The sequence below is a fragment of the Mya arenaria genome, chromosome 11 (genome assembly GCF_026914265.1).
Source record: "Mya arenaria isolate MELC-2E11 chromosome 11, ASM2691426v1".
Lineage (NCBI taxonomy): Eukaryota > Metazoa > Mollusca > Bivalvia > Myida > Myidae > Mya > Mya arenaria.
Window position 1 is genome coordinate 7275923 of NC_069132.1, and position 21980 is coordinate 7297902.

General features: G+C 36.6%; 2 protein-coding genes across 2 annotated transcripts; both read right to left on the bottom strand.

Annotated features, from left to right (window-relative positions):
- Positions 1-106: 106 nt before the first annotated feature.
- On the bottom strand, positions 107-14132 carry LOC128209804 (39S ribosomal protein L11, mitochondrial-like). The gene is made up of 4 exons (XM_052914021.1): positions 13976-14132; positions 10055-10150; positions 4453-4543; positions 107-2036 (listed from the first exon to the last, which is right to left on the bottom strand). The coding sequence occupies exons 1-4, from the start codon at positions 14120-14122 to the stop codon at positions 1774-1776; spliced, it is 597 nt and encodes a 198-aa protein (XP_052769981.1). The 5' UTR covers positions 14123-14132; the 3' UTR covers positions 107-1773.
- Positions 14133-18231: 4099 nt separating this feature from the next.
- Positions 18232-20727, bottom strand: LOC128209031 (uncharacterized). The gene is made up of 2 exons (XM_052912838.1): positions 20357-20727; positions 18232-20084 (listed from the first exon to the last, which is right to left on the bottom strand). The coding sequence occupies exons 1-2, from the start codon at positions 20550-20552 to the stop codon at positions 19513-19515; spliced, it is 768 nt and encodes a 255-aa protein (XP_052768798.1). The 5' UTR covers positions 20553-20727; the 3' UTR covers positions 18232-19512.
- Between the last annotated feature and the right edge of the window lie 1253 nt (positions 20728-21980).

Sequence of the window (21980 nt, forward strand, 5' to 3'; positions counted from 1 at the left end):
AAATTACAAATTTCATGCCCATCATTTATTATTTCTCAGCTACGACCACACAATAGGGGGCTGAGGGGAGCCTACCACTTTTTCAAAAAAAACAACAAACAATCTCTAGTTAAGTTCTTGTTTATCAGTCTGTTTTAAGTTTGTTGCACACATAATTAATCTTCACAAGTATTTGATACATCATAGGAATGCTATTCAGGATGTGACTGTGCTCATTTGGCTTGGCTTTACATTTAATCTGGTTATGGTCCTTGAACTGGTAAAAAAAGACACATTAAAAAGATTGTGTAGCAATGTATTATTGTGTTGCAATGTTTTTGATTTGGAGTCCTGAAATTTTATAGGTTTATTGTTAGCACTTGGTAGTTTGCTCAATCTTTCATGCAGAAATCATGCTGTTGAGTCCAGTTTTTGGCCTTTTTTTTGTTACAATAAATGGCTAAGATCTCCAATTTCTTCTTAAGTATTTTTCCAAGCCTAGGCTAATGCAAATTGAAGGTAGTACTATGTTGTTTGTGGTTGGAAGGTGCACATATATATATGAATATATCTTTTATATGCAGTGTTAGACAAGTGATTTCTCTTGACTTAGTGAAAAATGGACAAGAAGTTCTTGGGCTTTTTGTATAACAAAATATTTTGACATGCCCCCACCTTGGTGAAGATAGCAAGTGCCATTAGTTCCCATAAATATATAGTTGATAAATGTCTATCAAAATTACCATTTTCTCAACAAAAGAGTAGGGTCATAAAAAGGGAATGCCAAACTCTCCCCCTAGAAATATACCTTCACTCCATATTTTATCACGCAGTTTACATTGAAGTACAGAAATGGAGTAATAAAAACTCTCCTCAATTTTAGTTACAGCGACCTTGACCCATCACAAGCAGACATTGTAACCCTTAATTGCATGCCCTATTTGCCAAATTTAAATTTTGTTGAGGGTCATAGCTCTGCAAGGCAGCTACTAACATGCACAGCTTCACATGCTGGTTAAGATTTAAGACTAGTTGAAATAAAGCTGACAAGATTCCATGCTTTTTTAGGATTTTTATTAACTTATCAAGGGCCATAATTCTTCTCTTTCTGCTATAATCTATATTATACCCAAGAAGCACAACTTCACATAATAGTTAAATATCCTGGAGTTTCATAACTGGCTTTCTTACTTGAAGATTCACACACGGGTTATGACACAAAATTGCATGAGGCACACAACACCCCAGGTGTACATGTTCATAGTGCTGCTTTATATTCCTGTCAAGTTTCCAACACAGGCTAATATACTTTTAGAGGTACACGCAATACAAGATTTTGTGACGAGCCAACAGACAAGGACAATAAAAGGCAGCTGTTTTTTTTATAAAAATAACCATGGCTTCATCTTGTGTTTCATTGACTGATTTTTTTGACACACGATTAAAACCCTATTTTCCCAAACCACCAAGAGGCACAAAAGGACAATTGCTACAGCCAGAGTAGGATTTTGAAAATGCAACATTTGACTTGTATGGCATCATTTCATGGCTAATAATTGATATTTACAAAAGCTGAAGTCTGTATAAGCCAACCTTAGGTGTTTACATGTACATTAAGGTATGCATGTATAATTTTCATCATGATTTTTCATCACAATATGTCATATAAGTTAACAACCTCTATTTGAATAGTAGGGCATGTCTTATAGACATGACAGCTCTAAAGGAACATAATTCAATTTGTGTTGCATATTTTTTATTAAAACAGTATCCATGAAGCACTTATAAAATAATCTACAAACGTAACAATTTTGATTGTCTTATCTCCTCCAACTTTGCTTCATGCTCTTCTATTCTCAACTCTCTTTCCCGTAAAAACTCCTGGTATTCCTTTGAATCTAGATGGCTGACCACTTGTATACCCACGGAATGCGCTGTGGCAATGATAGCTTTACACATATCTTCCAAAGTCATTGCTCGGTTACCGTGGTCCTGTATTTTGATCTTTGCAATCTCGTAGATGTGTTTTAGAGTCACCTTGCCTGCAACCTCATTTGCTGAAAATATTATATGAAATAAATTAAAAACAAGAGATGTTTGTCAAACATTATGCCCCCCCTGAGCGCCATGTTGTCAGGATTATATGGACAATTGAATGAAATATGCATGGACCGAAATGACAGCTGATTTGTTGCTGTTTTAAGATTATAACCATTAAAGTGTGAGGATAAAGTGTGTTTTGACCATCATGACCTTTGACTCTATGAACTCAATATCCAGAGTCATCAGCTGGTCACCAGAAACCTAAATGTCAAGTTTGAGGGCCATGGGTGCAGGCATTGTCAAGTTATCACAAGACAAGTTTTTTTCGTTCAAGATCACTGTGACCTTGACCTTTGACCCGATGACCCCTTAAATCATAAGGGGTCATCTACAAGTCAGATGCAACTCCAAGTCAAGTTTGAAGGCCATGGGTTCAGGCATTGTTGAGTTATTACTCGGACAACCTTTTACCATTCAAGATCACTGTGACCTTGACCTTTGGCTCTATGAATCCTAAAATCAATAAGGCTGATCTTCTGGTCAGGCTTAACATCCATGTCAAGTTTAATGATCATAGGTTCAGGCATTGTTGAGATATCAGTGGGGGAAGATTTGTTAATTTTTTAGCGTTAAAGGATACTGTGACATTGACCTTGGCCTGATGACCCCCAAAATTGATAGGGGTCATCTACTGGGCAGGCCCAAACTTCATGTCAAGTTTGATGACCATAGGTCCAAGAATTGTCAAGTTTGCTTTCAAGGTCACTGTGACCTTGATCTTTGACCCCTAAAATCAATAGGGGTCATCTACTGGTCAGGCCCAACCTCCATGTCAAGTTTGAGGGCCATGGGTGCAGGCATTGTTGAGTTATCACTTGGACAACCTTTTATCATTCAAGGTCACTTTGACCTTGACCTTTGGCCCAATGACCCCTTAAATTAATAGGGACAATCTTCTGGCCAGACTCAACCTCCAAATCAAGTTTGAGGGCCATGGGTGCAGCCATTGTCAAGTTATCACTCGGATAACCTTTTACCATTCCAGGTCACTGTGACCTTGACCTTTGGCCCAATGATCCCTTAAATCAATAGGGACCATCTTCTGGCCAGGCCCAACCTCCAAGTCAAGTTTGAGGGCATGGGTGCAGGCATTGTCGAGTTATCACTCGGACAACCTTTTACCATTCCAGGTCACTGTGACCTTGACCTTTGGCCTAATGACCCCCAAAAACCATAGGGGTCATCTCCTGGTCAGGCCAATTCTCCAAGTCAAGTTTGAGGGCCATGGGTGCAGGCATTGTTGAGTTATCGATCGGACAACCTTTTACCATTCAAGGTCACTGTGACCTTGACCTTTGGCCCAATGACCCCCAAAAACAATAGGGGTCATCTACTGGTCAGGCCCATCCTCCAAGTCAAGTTTGAGGGCCATGGGTGCAGGCATTGTTGAGTTATCACTCGAACAACCTTTTATCATTCAAGGTCACGGTGACCTTGACCTTTGACCCCAAAAAACAATAGGGGTCAGCTACTGGTCAGGCCCAACCTCCAAGTCAAGTTTGAGGGCCATGGGTGCAGGCATTGTCACGTTATCACTCGGACAACCTTTTACCATTCAAGGTCACTGTGACCTTGACCTTTGGCCTGATGACCCCCCAAAACAATAGGGGTCATCTACTGGTCAGGCCCAACCTCCATGTCAAGTTTGAGGGCCATGGGTGCAGGCATTGTTGAGTTATCACTCGGACAAGCTTTAAAATTATTTTACCATTAAAGGTCACTGTGACCTTGACCTTTGACCCGATGACCCCCAAAATCAATAGGGGTCATCTACTGGTCAGGCCCAACCTTCATGTGAAGTTTGATGACCATACGTCCAGGAATAGTTGAGTTATCACTCGGACAAGCTTTGGTCTACCGACGGACGGACCGACCGACAGACATACCGACATGCCTGTGCAAAGCAATATACCCCTCTTCTTCGAAGGGGGGCATAATAAGTACAGTGTTAAGTGCTTTGCTTAGTTTAAATATTAGCCAATATAGTCTCATTGACAAAACTATGATTATTCATGTTAATGGCACAGTATCATAGTTTGTTAGCCTGTGTTAAAAATTGTTCATTAGACTCAAGGTGTTTAAAAATTGTAGGTTAAATAAACTGAACATAAAAACATTTAGGAAATTCTTTGCAGTATGACAAACTCCGTTGCAATAATTGCTTTGTTTTACATCAAATAACTTACCTCAACATAAACTTACCGAGAGACAGAACAGTGATATTATTTTTTTTCACTGATAAGTAAATCATTGATAAAATGTCCATTAGCAACTCAAATATCTGTCAGTAAAATGGTAACATAATTTAAAAAAATATTTTACACATACTGTCATTACAAAAGCAGTTTAATAGCACTTTGCTTCACTCACCATATAATGCCCCTTTCCTTGCTCCGGCTGCTTTCTTCAGGAAGTAGGTGACCGGAGGCTTGTTGTGCTTTATTGTCACACTTCTGTCCGGCTGAAAGGTTGTTGCAAACAAAAATGTAGCTAATGTCGCTTTTTCTCAAGTACTGGTAAAACAAATAAGGCGGTTGAGCCAGCAAACATAGATGCACATTAAACAAGGAAGTCTTAATACTGGTTCACTTTCACTTGTTAGTGTTTTATAATTTTTGTTCTGTTTATCCAGTCCACAAAATTTGATCAGATGGACAAGCACAAATTCTTACACTAGTGCTTGGCATTTTACCAGAACAGGGCTTGCGGGCTTGGGTTAATATCAACCACTGTATAAATTAAGTTAGACAAGTCACTCAGTGACTGTCATGTGCTACTATAAAACTATTTCGTTGGCTTTTTTAAAATGTTTAATAATTGAAGCAAAAGAAACACAACAAGAGATGTTTGTCAAACATTATGCCCCCCCTGAGCGCCATGTTGTCAGGATTATATGGACAATTGAATGAAATATCCATGGACCGAAATGACAGCTGATTTGTTGCTGTTTTAAGATTATGACCATTAAAGTGTGAGGATAAAGTGTGTTATGACCGTCATGACCTTTGACTCTATGAACTCAAAATCCAGAGTCATTAGCTGGTCACCAGAAACCTAAATGTCAAGTTTGAGGGCCATGGGTGCAGGCATTGTCAAGTTATCAAAAGACAAGTTTTTTTCGTTCAAGGTCACTGTGACCTTGACCTTTGACCCGATGACCCCTTAAATCAAAAGGGGTCATCTACAAGTCAGATGCAACTCCAAGTCAAGTTTGGAGGCCATGGGTTCAGGCATTGTTTAGTTATCACTCGGACAACCTTTTACCATTCAAGATCACTGTGACCTTGACCTTTGGCTCTATGAATCCTAAAATCAATAATGGTGATCTACTGGTCAGGCTTAACATCCATGTCAAGTTTAATGATCATAGGTTCAGGCATTGTCGATATATCATTGGGGGAAGATTTGTTAACTTTTTTGCATTAAAGGTTACTGTGACATTGACCTTGGCCTGATGAGCCCCAAAGTCGATAGGGGTCATCTACTTGGCAGGCCCAACCTTCATGTCAAGTTTAATGACCATAGGTCCAAGAATTGTCGAGTTTGCTTTCAAGGTCACTGTGACCTTGACCTTTGACCCCTAAAATCAATAGGGGTCATCTACTGGTCAGGCCCAACCTTCAAGTCAAGTTTGAGGGCCATGGGTGCAGGCATTGTTGAGTTATCACTTGGACAACCTTTAATCATTCAAGGTCACTGTGACCTTGACCTTTGGCCCAGTGACCCCTAAAATTAATAGGGACAATCTTCTGGCCAGGCTCAACCTCCAAATCAAGTTTGAGGGCCATGGGTGCAGCCATTGTCAAGTTATCACTCGGATAACCTTTTACCATTCCAGGTCACTGTGACCTTGACCTTTGGCCCAATGACCCCTTAAATCAATAGGGACCATCTTCTGGCCAGGCCCAACCTCCAAGTCAAGTTTGAGGGCCATGGGTGCATGCATTGTCGGGTTATCACTCGGACAACCTTTTACCATTCCAGGTCACTGTGACCTTGACCTTTGGCCAGATGACCCCCAAAAACCATAGGGGTCATCTCCTGGTCAGGCCAATTCTCAAAGTCAAGTTTGAGGGCCATGGGTGCAGGCATTGTTGAGTTATCAATCGGACAACCTTTTACCATTCAAGGTCACTGTGACCTTGACCTTTGGCCCAATGACCCCCCAAAACAATAGGGGTCATCTACTGGTCAGGCCCAACCTACAAGTCAAGTTTGAGGGCCATGGGTGCAGGCATTGTTGAGTTATCACTCGAACAACCTTTTACCATTCAAGGTCACTGTGACCTTGACCTTTGACCCATTGAGCCCAAAAAACAATAGGGGTCAGCTACTGGTCAGCCCCAACCTCCAAGGCAAGTTTGAGGGCCATGGGTGCAGGCATTGTCACGTTATCACTTGGACAACCTTTTACCATTCAAGGTCACTGTGACCTTGACCTTTGGCCTGATGACCCCCAAAAACAATAGGGGTCATCTACTGGTCAGGCACAACCTCCATGTCAAGTTTGAGGCCCATGGGTGCAGGCATTGTTGAGTTATCACTCGGACAAGCTTTAAAATTATTTTACCATTAAAGGTCACTGTGACCTTGACCTTTGACCCGATGACCCCCAAAATCAATAGGGGTCATCTACTGGTCAGGCCCAACCTTCATGTGAAGTTTGATGACCATACGTCTAGGAATTGTTGAGTTATCACTCGGACAAGCTTTGGTCTACCGACGGACTGACCGACCGACCAACCGACCAACCGACCGACCGACCGACCGACCGACATACCGACATGCCTGTGCAAAGCAATATACCCCTCTTCTTCGAAGGGGGGCATAAATATACGTATAACATTAAGATTTGTTTGTACATGTATACATCTAAGGATTGAGTGCACGTTTTTGGGTGTTCATGCTCAATGAACCAAGAGGAAGCCCATGCAATTTCATAGTGTGCCATGTGAACACATGCAAATATTAGACAATCCTTATAATTTTTCATTATGATTTTAATTATTTTGCATTTCAGTGTGTATTATTTTTAAAGAAAGGTTAGTACCTACAACATATGCTAATGTAAAAGAATAGCTGATAATTGTAGCATATTAATATAGTATACCATTGGGCATCTTTAAAAATATATTTTGCAGTGACTTGACCAAGATTTTTAACAGAAAGTTGGTCTAATTTTTGTTTTAGTTAATACACTTTATATTGAACCAGGGAACAGCAAAACTTAGAAACAATCATCATTTTTGATGCCACTGATATGCCCACCACTGCTCTGGACAGTGTTTTTCATATCTTTGTCATGTCCATCGATCCTTCTGGCCAAATATTTCAAATCATTGCTAGTGAGAATATTTTGGCACCGGCAGGGCGGATTAATAAAAATAAGTTAAAGAAACTAGAGCTATCACTAAAGGTGATTAATACCCCCGAACGTCGCCTCTCATTATGATTTATCATTGTGTGAAGTTTTATGCTATTGCATCTAGAAGTTTTCAAGTAACTGTCCAGACAAAAGTTTGACAAAAAAAGAAAAAAAAGAAAAAGGCAATAACTCTGTAATTTGCTAAAATAATGTAGTGATTCATGTATACTGAACTCCTTCTCATTGTGCTGTACCATTGTATAAAGTTTTATTACATTCCATCCGGTAGTTTTCAAGTTATGCTCCAGACAAGAAAACAGTAACAAAGGGCAATAACTCTGAAATTGGCTCAAATAGAATTGCGGATCCTGTACACTACACTTCCTCTCAATATGATCTATCACTGTATGAAGATTTATTTAATTCCATCCAATAATTTTCAAGTTATGCTCCAGACAAGAAAACAATAACAAAGGGCAATAACTCTGAAATTGGCTGTAATAGAATTGCAGATCCTGTACACTACACTTCCTCTCAATATGATCTATCACTGTATGAAGATTTATTTAATTCCATCCAATAATTTTCAAGTTATGCTACGGACAAGAAAAAGTAACAAAGGGCAGAAACTCTGTAACTGGCTGAAATAGAATTGTGGTTCCTGTACACTGCACTCCCTCTCATTATGATCTATCACTGTATGAAGTTTTAATACTTTTTAAGTTATGCTCCGGACAAGAAAAAAGTAACAAAGGGCAGTAACTCTGCAATTAGCTGAAATAAAATTGCGGTTTTTGTACACTGCACTCCCTCTCATTATGATCTATCACTGTATGAAGTTTTATTAAATTCCATCCAATAGTTTTCAAGTTAAGCGCTGGACAAGAAAAAAGTAACAAAGGGCAGTAACTCTGTAATAAGCTGAAATAGAATTGCGGTTTCTGTACACTGCACTCCCTCTCATTATGATCTATCACTGTATGAAGTTTTATTAAATTCCATCAAATAGTTTTCAAGTTACGCTCCGGACAAGAAAAAAGTAACAAAGGGCAGTAACTCTGTAATTAGCTGAAATAGAATTGCGGTTCTTGTACACTGTACTCCCTCTCATTATGATCTATGACTGTATGAAGTTTTATTAAATTCCATCCAATAGTTTTCAAGTTCTGCTCCGGACAAGAAGAGTAACAAAGGGCAGTAACTCTGTAGTAAGCTGAAATAGAGTTATGGTTCTTGTGCACTGCACTTCCTCTCATTGTGCTTTACCATTGTATGAAGTTTTAATAAATTCCATCTAGTAGTTTGCAAGTTAATGTCTGGAAAAAAAAATTGACAGCAAAAAAATAAAAATAAAGGGCAATAACTCAGCAATAAGCTAAAGTAGAGTTATGGTTCTTGAACACTGCATTTCCTCTCATTGTGCTTTAAAACTATTGTATGAAGTTTCAATGAATTCCATCCAGTACTTTTCAAGTTATACTCCGGACAAAAAAAAGTAACACAAGGCAATAACTCAGTAATAAGCAAGAATAGAGTTATGTTTATTGTACACTGCACTTCTCTCATTATACTCTATCATTGTATGAAGCAGGGCTTTTTCTATAGTACCCACGGGTCCGACTATCGGACCCATTCCCAAAGCAAAATATAACATATTTTTCCAATCTTCAGAAAAAAATCCCCCTTTTTTTTTTTTTTTTTTTCTTTTTTTTAGAACGCATTTTTACCTGTACTGGTTCATTTTCAACATCCTAATCAATGTAAATCATTGATTTTTCATCACATTCAGAGATCAGTACGTAATATTATCTGTCATGATTTATTGCAATACATATTTACACCCCAAGGATTGAAATTTTTTGGTCTTTTAAAGGGAAAATAAAATATTAAATCATTTCCTAATTTGCAGGAGACTAGACAGATTTTTCTTTTAACTGTAAAATTTCCCAATTTCGGCATTTTCACGATGCAAAATTTCACAAAATGTCTAGGGTCTTTTTCCCAAAATTGGCAGCAAAAGCCCTGTGAAGTTTAATCCAATTCCATCCTTTAAGTTATGCTCCGGACAAGGTAAATTGCAACGGACCGACCAATAAACCGACCGACCGACCGACTCACAGGGTGACTCCAATATACCCCCTTCAAACTTCGTTTGTCGGGCGTCTAATGAAGGATAGGAAAGGCCAAATTATCCTTACATTTTGGAGATGATTTATTTATTACTTAGGTTCTCCAAGCGTCAATATATTTTTTTTAGTTCAGGCCTTATCCGTCAGTGAGTCAAGCCAATGCAAACCAACAATCTTTAAAGGATGGCAGTGGTTTAAAGAAGTTGATCTTACCCAATTAGAGCGCGATATCGAAATAAACAATTAAGTCATAACTTCTAAACCCAATCAGGTTATCAAAAATAAACAATTTTTCTCTACACAAAATACATGGCAAATGCTTATACTTTTAATTGCATTTGGCAAGTGTGATCACTTTCTATGCAGTATGCATTACAGGGCCTGTAACACTTTTTTACAGTTTTAAATATTTTAATATCATTAGTGTCATGCCACACTATAACTAATAATAAGTTGAAAATGCATGTTATATACTCACATTTAAATTTACAAATGTTGGTAATGGTATACCAGGCTGGATGTCTTTAGTTTGCTCATTAAACTGTTTGCAGAATGGACCAATCTGGATGTTTCTCTGAAAGTACATGTAGACAATACAATGACAACGAATTATAACAAAACTTACAAGACATTTAATGTTGTATTTTTTTTACTTTTGTGATAACAAAGTTAAAACAATTCTGACAATCTTCATCCTTGAAAATATTAGATCTCGCTGAGTAGGATTTATTCTGATTACTGAAGATTATCAGGTACATGTGTAGGAGGCTGAATCACCCCAAAATACAGAAAAAATAACTTACAGACAGGAGCTTAGAGATTTGGTCAGTAAAAAAGCTGTTTTTCAAGTAATTTTCCAACCCTTAGTACAAATATATACATTTTTTCATGGTTATATCAAATTAGTAAAAATTTCACTTCATATTGATTACTTTGTTTACAGGTATCATCGAAAAGTAAAATTTTAGGAAGAAGTGAGATCTTCTGCAGCTGAAAAAAAGGAGAGGTGAAACAACTTCACAGAGAAGTGTGTATACGCAAAGTGCATACATTAAAGATAATATCAATGAACATTAACATGGTCCGCATGAGTAAAGACATTTTTAAAAAAGACATGTTAGCTTTCAAAAGTAGAATTGCTTCAATAGGCCAGTGCCAATGATAGTTTTTCGGGATGTGGCAATTAGTAAGCAGTGCTGATGAGCCATCAAAACTGATTTATATTTGTTATTTAAACAAACAAAATTTATCCAGTTACTGCAGTCTTTCTCAGAGTTAACTCCTATGTAATCTTTTGTAATTCTTTGTCAGCTGCCATGGGCTAAAAATCCTACTCTGCGGAAAGCAGACAGACGATAAATACATTGATTTGAAGGGAGAAGGAAAGTGTGTAACAACACGAGTCAGGGCTTTTTCTGCCCAATTTGGGAAAAAGACCCTAGACATTTTGGGAAATTTTGCATCGTGAAAATGCCAAAATTGGGAAATTTTACAGTTAAAAGAAAAATCTGTCTAGTCTCCTGAGAATTAGGAAAAGATATATATATTAGTTTATTTCCCTTTAATAGAAACAAAATGGCTGAAATATCAATCCTTGGTTGTAAATATCTACTGCAATAAATCAATCATGACAGATAATATTTCATAAAGATATCTGAATGTGATGAAAATCAATGATTTCCGAGTTCAATTATCAAAAATTACATCACACAATTTTTAAGGATGTTGTTAACCAGTACATGAAAAAAGACTTTCTAAAAAAAACAAAAACAAAAAAATTTTTTTTTTTTTACTTTTGATTGGGATTTTTTTCTAAAGATTGGGAAAAATATCTTATATTTTGCTTTGGGAATGGGTCCGACAGTCGGACCCGTGGGTACTATAGAAAAAGCCCTGCCGAGTGTACTGTACTTTTCTGTGGATTTCCCACTGGATATCGCCATTTGCAACAAAATCACAGATTTTTAAGACTACAACAAATTTTTCATAATATTTCCTTAAAATGATGTGAAGCGGTGCACTAAGCAGTTTACATGTTATCATTTTATACTCTGCAATTAACCAAGCGTGTCACTGTTGGTATCCGATAGTTATGGTACAACTGGGTTAATTAATTCAGAATTTTATGGCCTCCAAGGATAAGCATTGACATCCTTAAATGACTATGGCTCTTAGTTGCAAGGGTGACAATTGTTGATATAAGAAAAACCAAGTCATTGATAGCCGTCCAATGAAAACACTTCTGCATTTAAGACATAGCCGAATGGTTGTCAAAATTGCAAGATGATGATATTGAAAGTAATTGTAGAAATACCGCAACAAAAAACGTTCGATTTGGATAAATATGCATCTTCAAGACTCAACGAGTTCATAATGGTAGGGATGGTATTTTAAGCTACTCTTTGAAATGCATGCGCAGATTGAATGTCAATCTGTATTTAGCGTGTTTTAGGGGGGAAATTTTTGTAGTTATTAAACTTCATTATTTCGTAATTCAATTGGCATTTTCAGTGTTGAGTCTGTGCATTTCGTCCGATTATGTTAGAATTGTATCAACAACTAGCATAAAAGTTACATTTTCTTGTGGCTTAGTCTATAGAAATTATAGAATTTAGTCAAATATATTAGAAAATATTTAACATAGTTTAGGGCAACTGTGGTTTTGGGAATATCTACAGGGTTCGAATTTAATTTTGAGGAGCACTTGCAAATATTTAACATAGTTTAGGGCAACTGTGGTTTTGGGAATATCTGCAGGGTTCGAATTTAATTTTCAGGAGCACTTGCAAAAAATTTGCGAGTGCTTTTTGAGGCAACTCGCAAAATGAAAAATCAACATGCAATTTTATTACTTGCTTCATTCTATATAAATTTTTCTAATTAAAGTAGATAGAAGACATACTATAAATATTAAAAAGTAATAATCTTGAGTGTTTGACATTGTTCACTTTGAGGGGTGGGGGGTGGGGGGTATATTTACCCTTGCCAGGTAATACCCATTAGGCGAGCATGCTACAGATTTCATTTATGTCTATAAGTATTAAAAACAATAACAATATAAATTTAAAATAAATAAAAGCAACAGTAAATGTAGTATTTTGGCCTATAAAATATATCGAAGTCTATTCACTGTGACAGTTCAAAGGTTGATGGGGTTTACATATAGTGAGCAAAAGCGCTAAATTTAGCCAATGATTGAGGTGATTACGTCATTTGTATTCACTTTTGTATGCACACGCTTCGGAGCATCCCGGAAAGATTCAAGAAAAAACTTGGCCTTTTCAATATTTGTTCTATTTTTTGAAAACTCACTAGAGCCTCCGTACTGTCTTCTTTATACTGGCAATGTAAACATGCTTCTTATAGGCTGTTTACACTTGACTACGTAGCGGAGTTAATTAAAATTTTGTGGTCTAGAAAAAGCCACTCGCAGAATTTTGCGAGCTTGAATGAAAGTCACTCGCAATTTGCAAATGTAGCTCGCATTTTGCAAGTATGCGAGTCTAAATTTGAACCCTGATCTGGACACGGGAACCTTCTCTATTTTATGGGTCTATTTAGCCTGTGTGTTTCATCTTTCGGTGTACTAAGACTTCCTTTGCTTATTGTAAAATTGAAGTTGATATAAATGTACAATTTTTAATACATATATGTTGAGGATTTAATTACCTTTAAAATTATGTGGCCATAAAAGTATTTCTATAGTATATGTCCGACACCTGACCTATTTGTTGACATAGGGGTCGGCCATTTTGTTTTGTGACGTATGTACAATCAACCGGTGTATATGACATTTTCAGTAGATAACAATACCAAACATGGAGGTAACGTGACCGCGAATATGCACATTGTTAAGAAGCACCTGTCAGTGACATCATCAGCATATATAAATAGATGAAATCAGGAAAATCCGATCTGGGTTTTGCGAGATTCTAGCAATAGCAATGGCTTACATTTAGAAAGTTGAATTAGAATATAGAAAAAATGTAATTACGTATATTTTTTTGATTTTGGGGGAATACTTACACGTAGAAACGACATGATCTTTAAATGTTTGTAGCTGACAGTTCTCTCGAATGAATATAAACAATACGAAGTGCAGGTACCCGTTCACGTGATCGATATTCGGCATGTTTCGGATTACATCGATAGACGGTATACACCGATAGATGAAACATCGAGTATATATTATAATATTTTTTCAAGTTATACTCATAGAAATTTAATGAAATGTCATTTAATCACTTTTAATTATTTTTTGTTCATTTTTAAACAATATCAAAGGACTGAAGTGCTCTATTTTTGTGATCAAGCTATGTGAAGGACACCTGTGCCTTGAACAGACAGGCGCCCTTCAAATGCAACTGTCAACAATTGAACAAGAAACAAGATTGATTACCGATCCTAAACTTGGGCCAAGTGGTGGAGCTGCTGCAGCTTGGCCTGCACGAATAAAAGTTTGAAGGTAAGTAGAGGGTGCTGACTTTTTTACGAACTGTTTAGCAGCTTTTCCAGTTTTAGCTCCTAAAGCTTTTTTCGCAGACATTGCGGTTAGAGTGATTTCCCTTTATAAATGAATTCGTGAAAACGGCAATGCTTAAAACGGTTGGGACATTCTCAGTTAGCTATTTTCCGACATGTAAACTGCTCACTTGTTACTTCTATCTATTCTGACACTTTGAATGTTTATTTCTTATACGATTTCTTTCTATTTTCTTGCCACTAGCAAAAACGTTATGATTAATTTGTTTCGTGTTATATAGATTTGGTTATAGATGTAGATGGCTAAATTGGGGAAGTCATCAATTTTACTATGGTAATCATATATATTGAGTATTTTGTACATCGGTTTTCCACCTTATACGGGTGTATTTGGATGCAGAGCTCGAGATTATTGCTTGGTAAGCTCAATTCCACAAACTGAGTAACTTGGATTATCAATTAACCCAAATGAGATAACAAACAAACACATATGCCTACTTTGCTCTTTCTTTCTCGGAGAAAGATGTCAACAATTTTAACCTTTCTGTCGTCGTTTATATCGTTACGTCAAGGACTATCGTTACTTTTGCCTGTTTTCTTTGCTCACCATTGTCTGGACTGGTCCCCGTGCATCGCGAGTTTTGACCATGATTGCGAGTTTGCCAAGATTAAGCTCGGGTTTTAATGAAGCTTAATTTGAATACATTTAAGTGACAAATAATTTACGTACTAGTACATTTTGACACACGTAATTCAATTTACTAAAGGAATTATCTTCGACTCGTTTTTAACTCGACTATTCGAAGAATAAGGAGAGCTATACTACTCACCCAAGCGTCGGTGTCGGCGTCGGCGTCACACCTTGGTTAAGGTTTTGCATGCAAGCACCTTTAAGTCAATATCTCATTAAATATATCATTCATTGCATCGAAACTTTAGATATGTATTCCCAACTATCTATCCTACTAAATTAATGAAGTAAGATAGCACTTTTTTGAATATTATGCAAATTATGGGCCTTTATTATTTGACTTAGAAATTCTGGTTAAGGTTTTGCATGTAACCACACATAGGTTAATATCTCAGCAACTATTTGATGTATTACATTGAGACTTTATACAATGGTACTCAACCATCCAATCTTCTTAAATAACCAAGTAAGATAACTCTAGTTTGCATTAAATTCAAATAATGGCTCCTTTTTAGTTCAACATAGAAATTCTGGTAAAGGTTTTGCATGTAACCACTTTTAAGTCAATACCTCAGCGAATACATGATTTATTGCATTGAAATTTTACACACAGACTCCCAACCATTTAACCTAACCCTAGGATAATATCTCAGCACCTTCTTGATGAATTGCATTGAGACTTTATACAATGGTATTCAACCACCAAACCTAATTGAATAACCAAGTTAGATAATTGTGTTTTGCAAATAATTTCCCTTTATTATTAGACTTAGAAATTCTGGTTAAAATTTTGCATTTAACCACATTAATGTTAATATCTCAGCGCATCATGTGTTGCATTGAAATCTAACCTAACAGTGATCCATCCATGTTTCGCCAAAACTTTTCAATCCTTACACTGAAAAGCGGCGGAGTAGTCGAGCGCGCTGTCTCTGTGACAGCTCTTGTTTCCTTCAGCGTTGACTTTTTTTTAACCGACAAGATGCAATTCAATTGGCATTGTACCGAAAGGTACTAAATTGGCCTCCTACCTGCAGCACTGGTCTCGCCGTCCTTTTTGTCGACGATGTTTAGCAACGTGTCAAGCAACTTAACAGGTTGTTTAGTGCACTTGGCCACTAGCAGAATGACACCCATAGAGACATTTTAAGCATATATAATTGTCATATGGTTTGATACTAACATTCTTTATAAGGGAAATCTACTTAAGGAAAACCTACAGAAAAAAGCTACTCGGAGTCATGCGAAATACAGGCTAAGGTTTGGGCTAAATTTAACGGCAGGTCGGGGAATCCGAAACAAGCATATTTTTTTACGCCTTATTTTGCAACAGGTTTAAATATTAGCATGCGAGTATCATATGTTTATGTGTTGCCCACTGTGTGATACATTTTTTGATAATCACTTGTTAAATTATATAAAAATGGTCGCTCATTTTCAGACGACACGACTGACAGAACTGCTGACGAGCGTGATAAGCTTAGCGTGATAAATATACCAATGGCACGTCGTGTTTTACACAATCGAAAAAAAAGTTGACAATACGTTGAGTTACGTTGTCATTGAAACTGCTTACTAGTTTTGTTGCCTCAAAGATTCTGACCTACATAGCGTTAAAGTTCGGGGGCATTTCTTTATATAAACAGAAATGAGAACACTTTTCGCGTATTTGTGAAATAATTTCTATAAACCACCTTATGCTTACAAATATATATCTAAGCGTCAATGTGATGGGGTGTTTTTTTATAACATTGTTTCTTACGGTTTTTTTGCAGAATGATTTTAAGAATTTTACAGTTTGCTTGTTAAAGCTGCATTCTCACAGATTGGCCGTTTGGTCAACGTTCTTTTTATTTTCTTATTTTGAATCAGTTTTGCTTAAATGTCTCGAAATCAGTGATACAAGACTGCTGACAAAAGATCAGATCACAGTTTTTATATATATACGTTTGGAAATTGATATTTTTATTGTTGAAAGCGTTACTAACATTTTATGGGAAACGAAACTTGACAGTTTCCCAAATAATTGAGATGTGTTCTATTGTGAGTTATCTTTAATAACTGAATTGACGGCACTGGATTCTGAGACAAAAAAAACAAATTTCAAAACTGTTAACCTGTGATAGTGCAGCTTTAAAGTATGTAACACCAAGGTCCAATAGACCAAAAGACCAGAAGATAAAATTTCCAAAAGGTAAAATATTATGTTTTTTAAAGATTACATGTGTCTTTTTATAAATAGCAAGTGTTTTCAGAGCAAACGATGTTGGCTTAAAATCAGTTGCAATGTAGTGCAAAAATGATTGACACCAATCACCAATATTGTGTGGCTTTGTGGTGATTGCTTCTATTTTAATAAAGATATTTCCATTTTCAGGAAATGAATTAAAGGCACTATTGTTTTATTATTTTATCTACGGATATCACCAAGAAGCCAAATGTTACTTTAAGTTTAGTCTGCATCATTCTGACACACAAACACATTCAAATTGTCGAAATTCTTTTCCGAAATAAGGCAAACGGAATTATAGCAAATCTCTTGTAATCTCCGATTCCTTCTTTAAAATTGCTCAACTCCTTATTACACCAAACAAATGTTACAAAGGATGTATGTTTCAGTCTTGGAAAAAGTGTACCTCTTATCTAAATATGACCCGTTACTACTTATACATACTTGTGGCCGACTCTTATTATACTCTTCAATAATTCTTAGATGTTTTCTAGTAGAGGCGCTATGGACGTCAATACTCATCCGTCGTGTTACTATTGGTAATTATGTTATATTATAGCCTTATTTTTGTTCATTTTGATATATTTTGGGACATGTGTGATGGTCGAGGTGTTACGGTTTATCCGCCCAATTCAAAAGCGGAAACCCCGACATTAATTAATAGAACAAAGCAGAACAAAACTTTATTCAGGTTTATGCCACAAAGCTTTTCATTAAACGCGTATATACAAGTTAATTCAATATGCATGCATGTGATCATCGTATCAAGGTATCGATATCAATAACAATTCATGCATAGCTTACGAAATATGGAGAATGTTCAGGTAAAGCAACATTGTGAATAATAATAAGTACAGCTAGTTAATTAGATATATTATAGAAAGGGTGGTTAATGGTTACAACAGTGATTAAACGATCAAAACTTAAACAATACCGTTGATTTACAAGTTTCCTCAATCATTTGCCTGTACCAAACATTTACATCAGTTTACATTAGTCGGTTTGTTATTACTACTAACTAGTTGAGTAAATTCTAACATGCTAGCTTTTACATAAAAAATACTTTTTAATAAAATTTGGTCAGAGGGCATCGAAACAGCTACATCTTATAACAAAATGAAATTCATCCTCAATTTCCTGTATATGGCAAAATTTCTTGGCTCTCTATTTTGTCCGTACCTATCAGTTTCAATAAGTAACCAGTGCGCTGATACCCGGATTCGAGTAAGGTATTTCTGTTGTTTTTGTTATATAAAATATGTAGATATTCAGCCATACAAAACGTAATATGCACAAGCAAGTATATAATATTAAGTTTCACACCCTTGGTAATATCAGCACACCACTTTTGTAGAAATATATCAATTAAATGTTGTTAAAAAGCTGTAGCAAATATTTTGACATCATAATTCCCGATTAACCCAGACGTTTAAAATTCCTTTCTCCTCAAGTAACATTTTACGTTAGATGCCCAAGTTGTGATGCCTTCCTCGCTTAAATCCATGAATTTACGTTAGAAACATAAATAAATATTAAACTGTTGTACTTTGAACCAATATCTAATAATGAGCACGTATCTGTTAATATGCCGTTTTTCATTCAAACGGTGTTTGTTTTCCTTCAATCCATACTAGTTCGACTTCCCTGTACATAACGTAACTTTGACCTTGGACAATTACATAAATGGATAGCGCCCTTATTATCCGTAAACAGTCGCTGTAACTGTAACTGTGCTTTGTTTAACTCATAGAAGCGATTTGCAAAAAGAAGGTGAATCCTGTATTTTGATTTTGAAACCCCCTAAACTGAACTCGCATAATTGAGGATGATACTTCCCGATTTTTCATTCAAATTGATTCAGGCATTTAAGTGTATTTTGATATTCATGAAAATATAGTGCGAGTTTGGTCATTTAACAGGACAATGGTCACACTTAAGGCTACAATGCTAGTCCTTGTAATTTTAATTGCGTACTTAATCAAAACCCAGATGCCTATTGCTGTAATGATTCTAGATTTCAAAAATGATACAAAAATGATACAATCGACATAATTTGTACAAATGGAAACGGAATCAAATAAAATCACTCAAAGGCCTATTTCAAACGTGGTAGGCGTCGATCTCTGATCAATGCATATTGATCTGTCAAAGCATAACATATACAGCTGTATTTCCACCCAAATGGCAATTAGCCAGTAACAACAAGACAGACACAGGTAATTTGTCAACGTGCAATGCCACCAGGGCAAGAAAGGCATGCATAGCTGGTGCTTTTAAGGCCAGTGATATTCGCAGACACTACTAAATGAGAATTTTAGTAGGGCACCAAAGCAATCCTTAACTAAACCTCCATAACCAAAGTGGAGAAACAATTACCATTTGACACTTAAAGCAGAGTAAATTTGTAATGATTGAAATCACCAGAATCAACAGTTAATACGAACAACTATTGATACAGTACTGTTTTTTTCAACGATTGGTTTTTCATACAAGTTGGATATAAGCTCGTCTTGAACTGTTGATTTAATACATTCTATTTGGAGCACACGACGCACGAAAGCTCCCGTCCGTTCACATAAGGCGGGCAAAGCGAGGAGGAACCGCATCGGACTTCCGTAAAGTAGAAAAGCTTGCCGTTGTTATCAGACTTTCCGCCAGAAATTATTTCCGGGTCAACATCTAGGCACACAAACTCTGTAGCGGCAGCATGTCCATAATACCCACTGCTTAAGTAACCGTGGTATTCCATTGTCCAGCCATCGAGGCATTGTCGACTGCCAGGAATTATTATGACGGTTGGCCGTTCAGTTCGGCAAACAGCACAAGGTGGATCCTCATTAGTTATTTCTCGACCAAAGAAATATGAGCGACTTCGAAGATCAAACTCGTATTCTGCTCCGTAGACAAGTCCGCCGGCTTGTTCTTCGTCGTTATACTTGTTCCAAGATGGCTGCTGTGTTAAACACAGGTAGTTGGCAGCTCCACCTGTGTGTGTATAGTGTGCCCCCGCAACAAGTCCAGTATATATAGTCTCTGTGCCGTTGCCAGGGCATGAAGATTTTCCCCAACGTGTATAAACAGACCCGACTTCTTTTAATTTAGAGCCTGGGAAATACAAACATTTCGATGAATTCAATGTATCTGAATTAGGTAACCGAGCGCGCTGTCTAATCCAGTTCTCTTTCTACCTTTGAACGAATATCAAGACTACATCTTAAAACATGATAAAAGTAATGTATGTGTATCACTTGTACATTTATTGTATCGGGAATATAAATAATACATTTTTATTAGAGCAATAATTTGTTTACCTTTCCGACCTATTTTGGTTTAAGGTGGAGCCTTTAATAAACACATTTAATGTACACATTACGTACCTGTTATTGTTGTTTGAAGTTCGTTGATTACTGTCTGTTGTTCCGTAATTGTTTCATGAAGTCTCTTTTGTCCAGTTTCCAGCTCTACAAGTTTTGATAATAGTTTATAATCATAATCGAATCTTGATAAACACATTGGCTCAGTATCCGCTCCCGATAGGGCAAACTGGGCAACCATAATCCAGACAAATATCATCTTTGCTTCCTGAATCTCATCATCACAATAATCAAATCACGATTCACTGCTTATTTTCGCAAACGTTTATTCTAGGAAAACTGGGACTAATAAGAGTTCGTACTAGCCTTAGAGAAAACATTCCTTGACATGTTCTTGGCACATGGGTTTATAAGTTTTGGAATTGTGAAATATTAGTTCAGACATACTCCATTTGTATTATTCTATCGTGCGCAAACTAAAAACACTTTCTATGTATCCGCTAGAATTAATTTTTGACATATTGTTGGCATCTTGTTTATGACATCACAAGCAGCAGCAGCAGCCCAACCATACTTATTGTTTCATTATTATTAATCAACGTCATCAGAGAAATGTGATGTATTTAATATAATTTGTTGATTTGAATCTGACTGTTGTTTAGTGTTTTTCAATCTAAGAGTCTTTTTTTTTTCTTGAGCGAATAATGACAGGATTATAACTGGGTTTTTTTATAAAAATAATATTAATACGCTATAAATATTTGCTAAACTAGGAGCATAATTAATAGTAGGAGTAGCAGTCATAGTCAGCGTCATTCCTGTGAAAAGTGGCATTATTTGAACACATTCGGTAGACAAGCGAATGCTCTAAAAACATGAAAAAGTTGCTTACGTTGGGCGTAACTTACCTAATTATGCATAGTTTGAGAGAAAATTGATGAAGGAGCACGTATCTATATTTCATGAAAATTGACATAGTTTATTCATAGTTTTAGGAAGAAGTTTAAAGTGTATGTCCTGTGCATTCATATTGAAGCAATTAGCAGACAATGATATTATCTTGATCCCAGATACGCACTTTAATATACACCAGTGCATTTGTTTTCTTCCCAAATTCATCATACCCATTTGCTAGAATTTATCTGCGTCTGTCACGTCCATAGGAACTATTTAAGATCCATAGTGTACGTGTTCCACTCGTTCAAACCCTATGAAGTCAAGCTAAATCGGAGCAGATTGACGAATAATATACTGGAGAAACAGCATGTCTGTGCTCTCATCAGGTTCCTTGACGTATCTTAAATTACCTTAAATAATGTCCGCCGGAAGACATACAAATCACGAGCAGATTGGGCTCGTAGCTTTTAGGGGAGACTACGATGATATCTATTTCTAATCTGACGATTACTTCGATGTATTTAGTTTCTTGTTCAAATCCTCATCTGCCGGCATTAATGCTCCTGATCATGAAAACACCACTTTAACTAGCTCGCACGGCGCTAAGGAAATGACATGGATGTGTTCTTCGCGCTGACATCTTCATTCAAAAGGCGAGGAACCCATTCAGCCGAGACTTGTCATAATTTCACTACCCCATATTATTTTGTTATAATTTGAAAGGGTTATCTTTATGTGTAAGGATGGACTATGTAAAATTATACCGAAAATGATATTCCAGACAATAAGA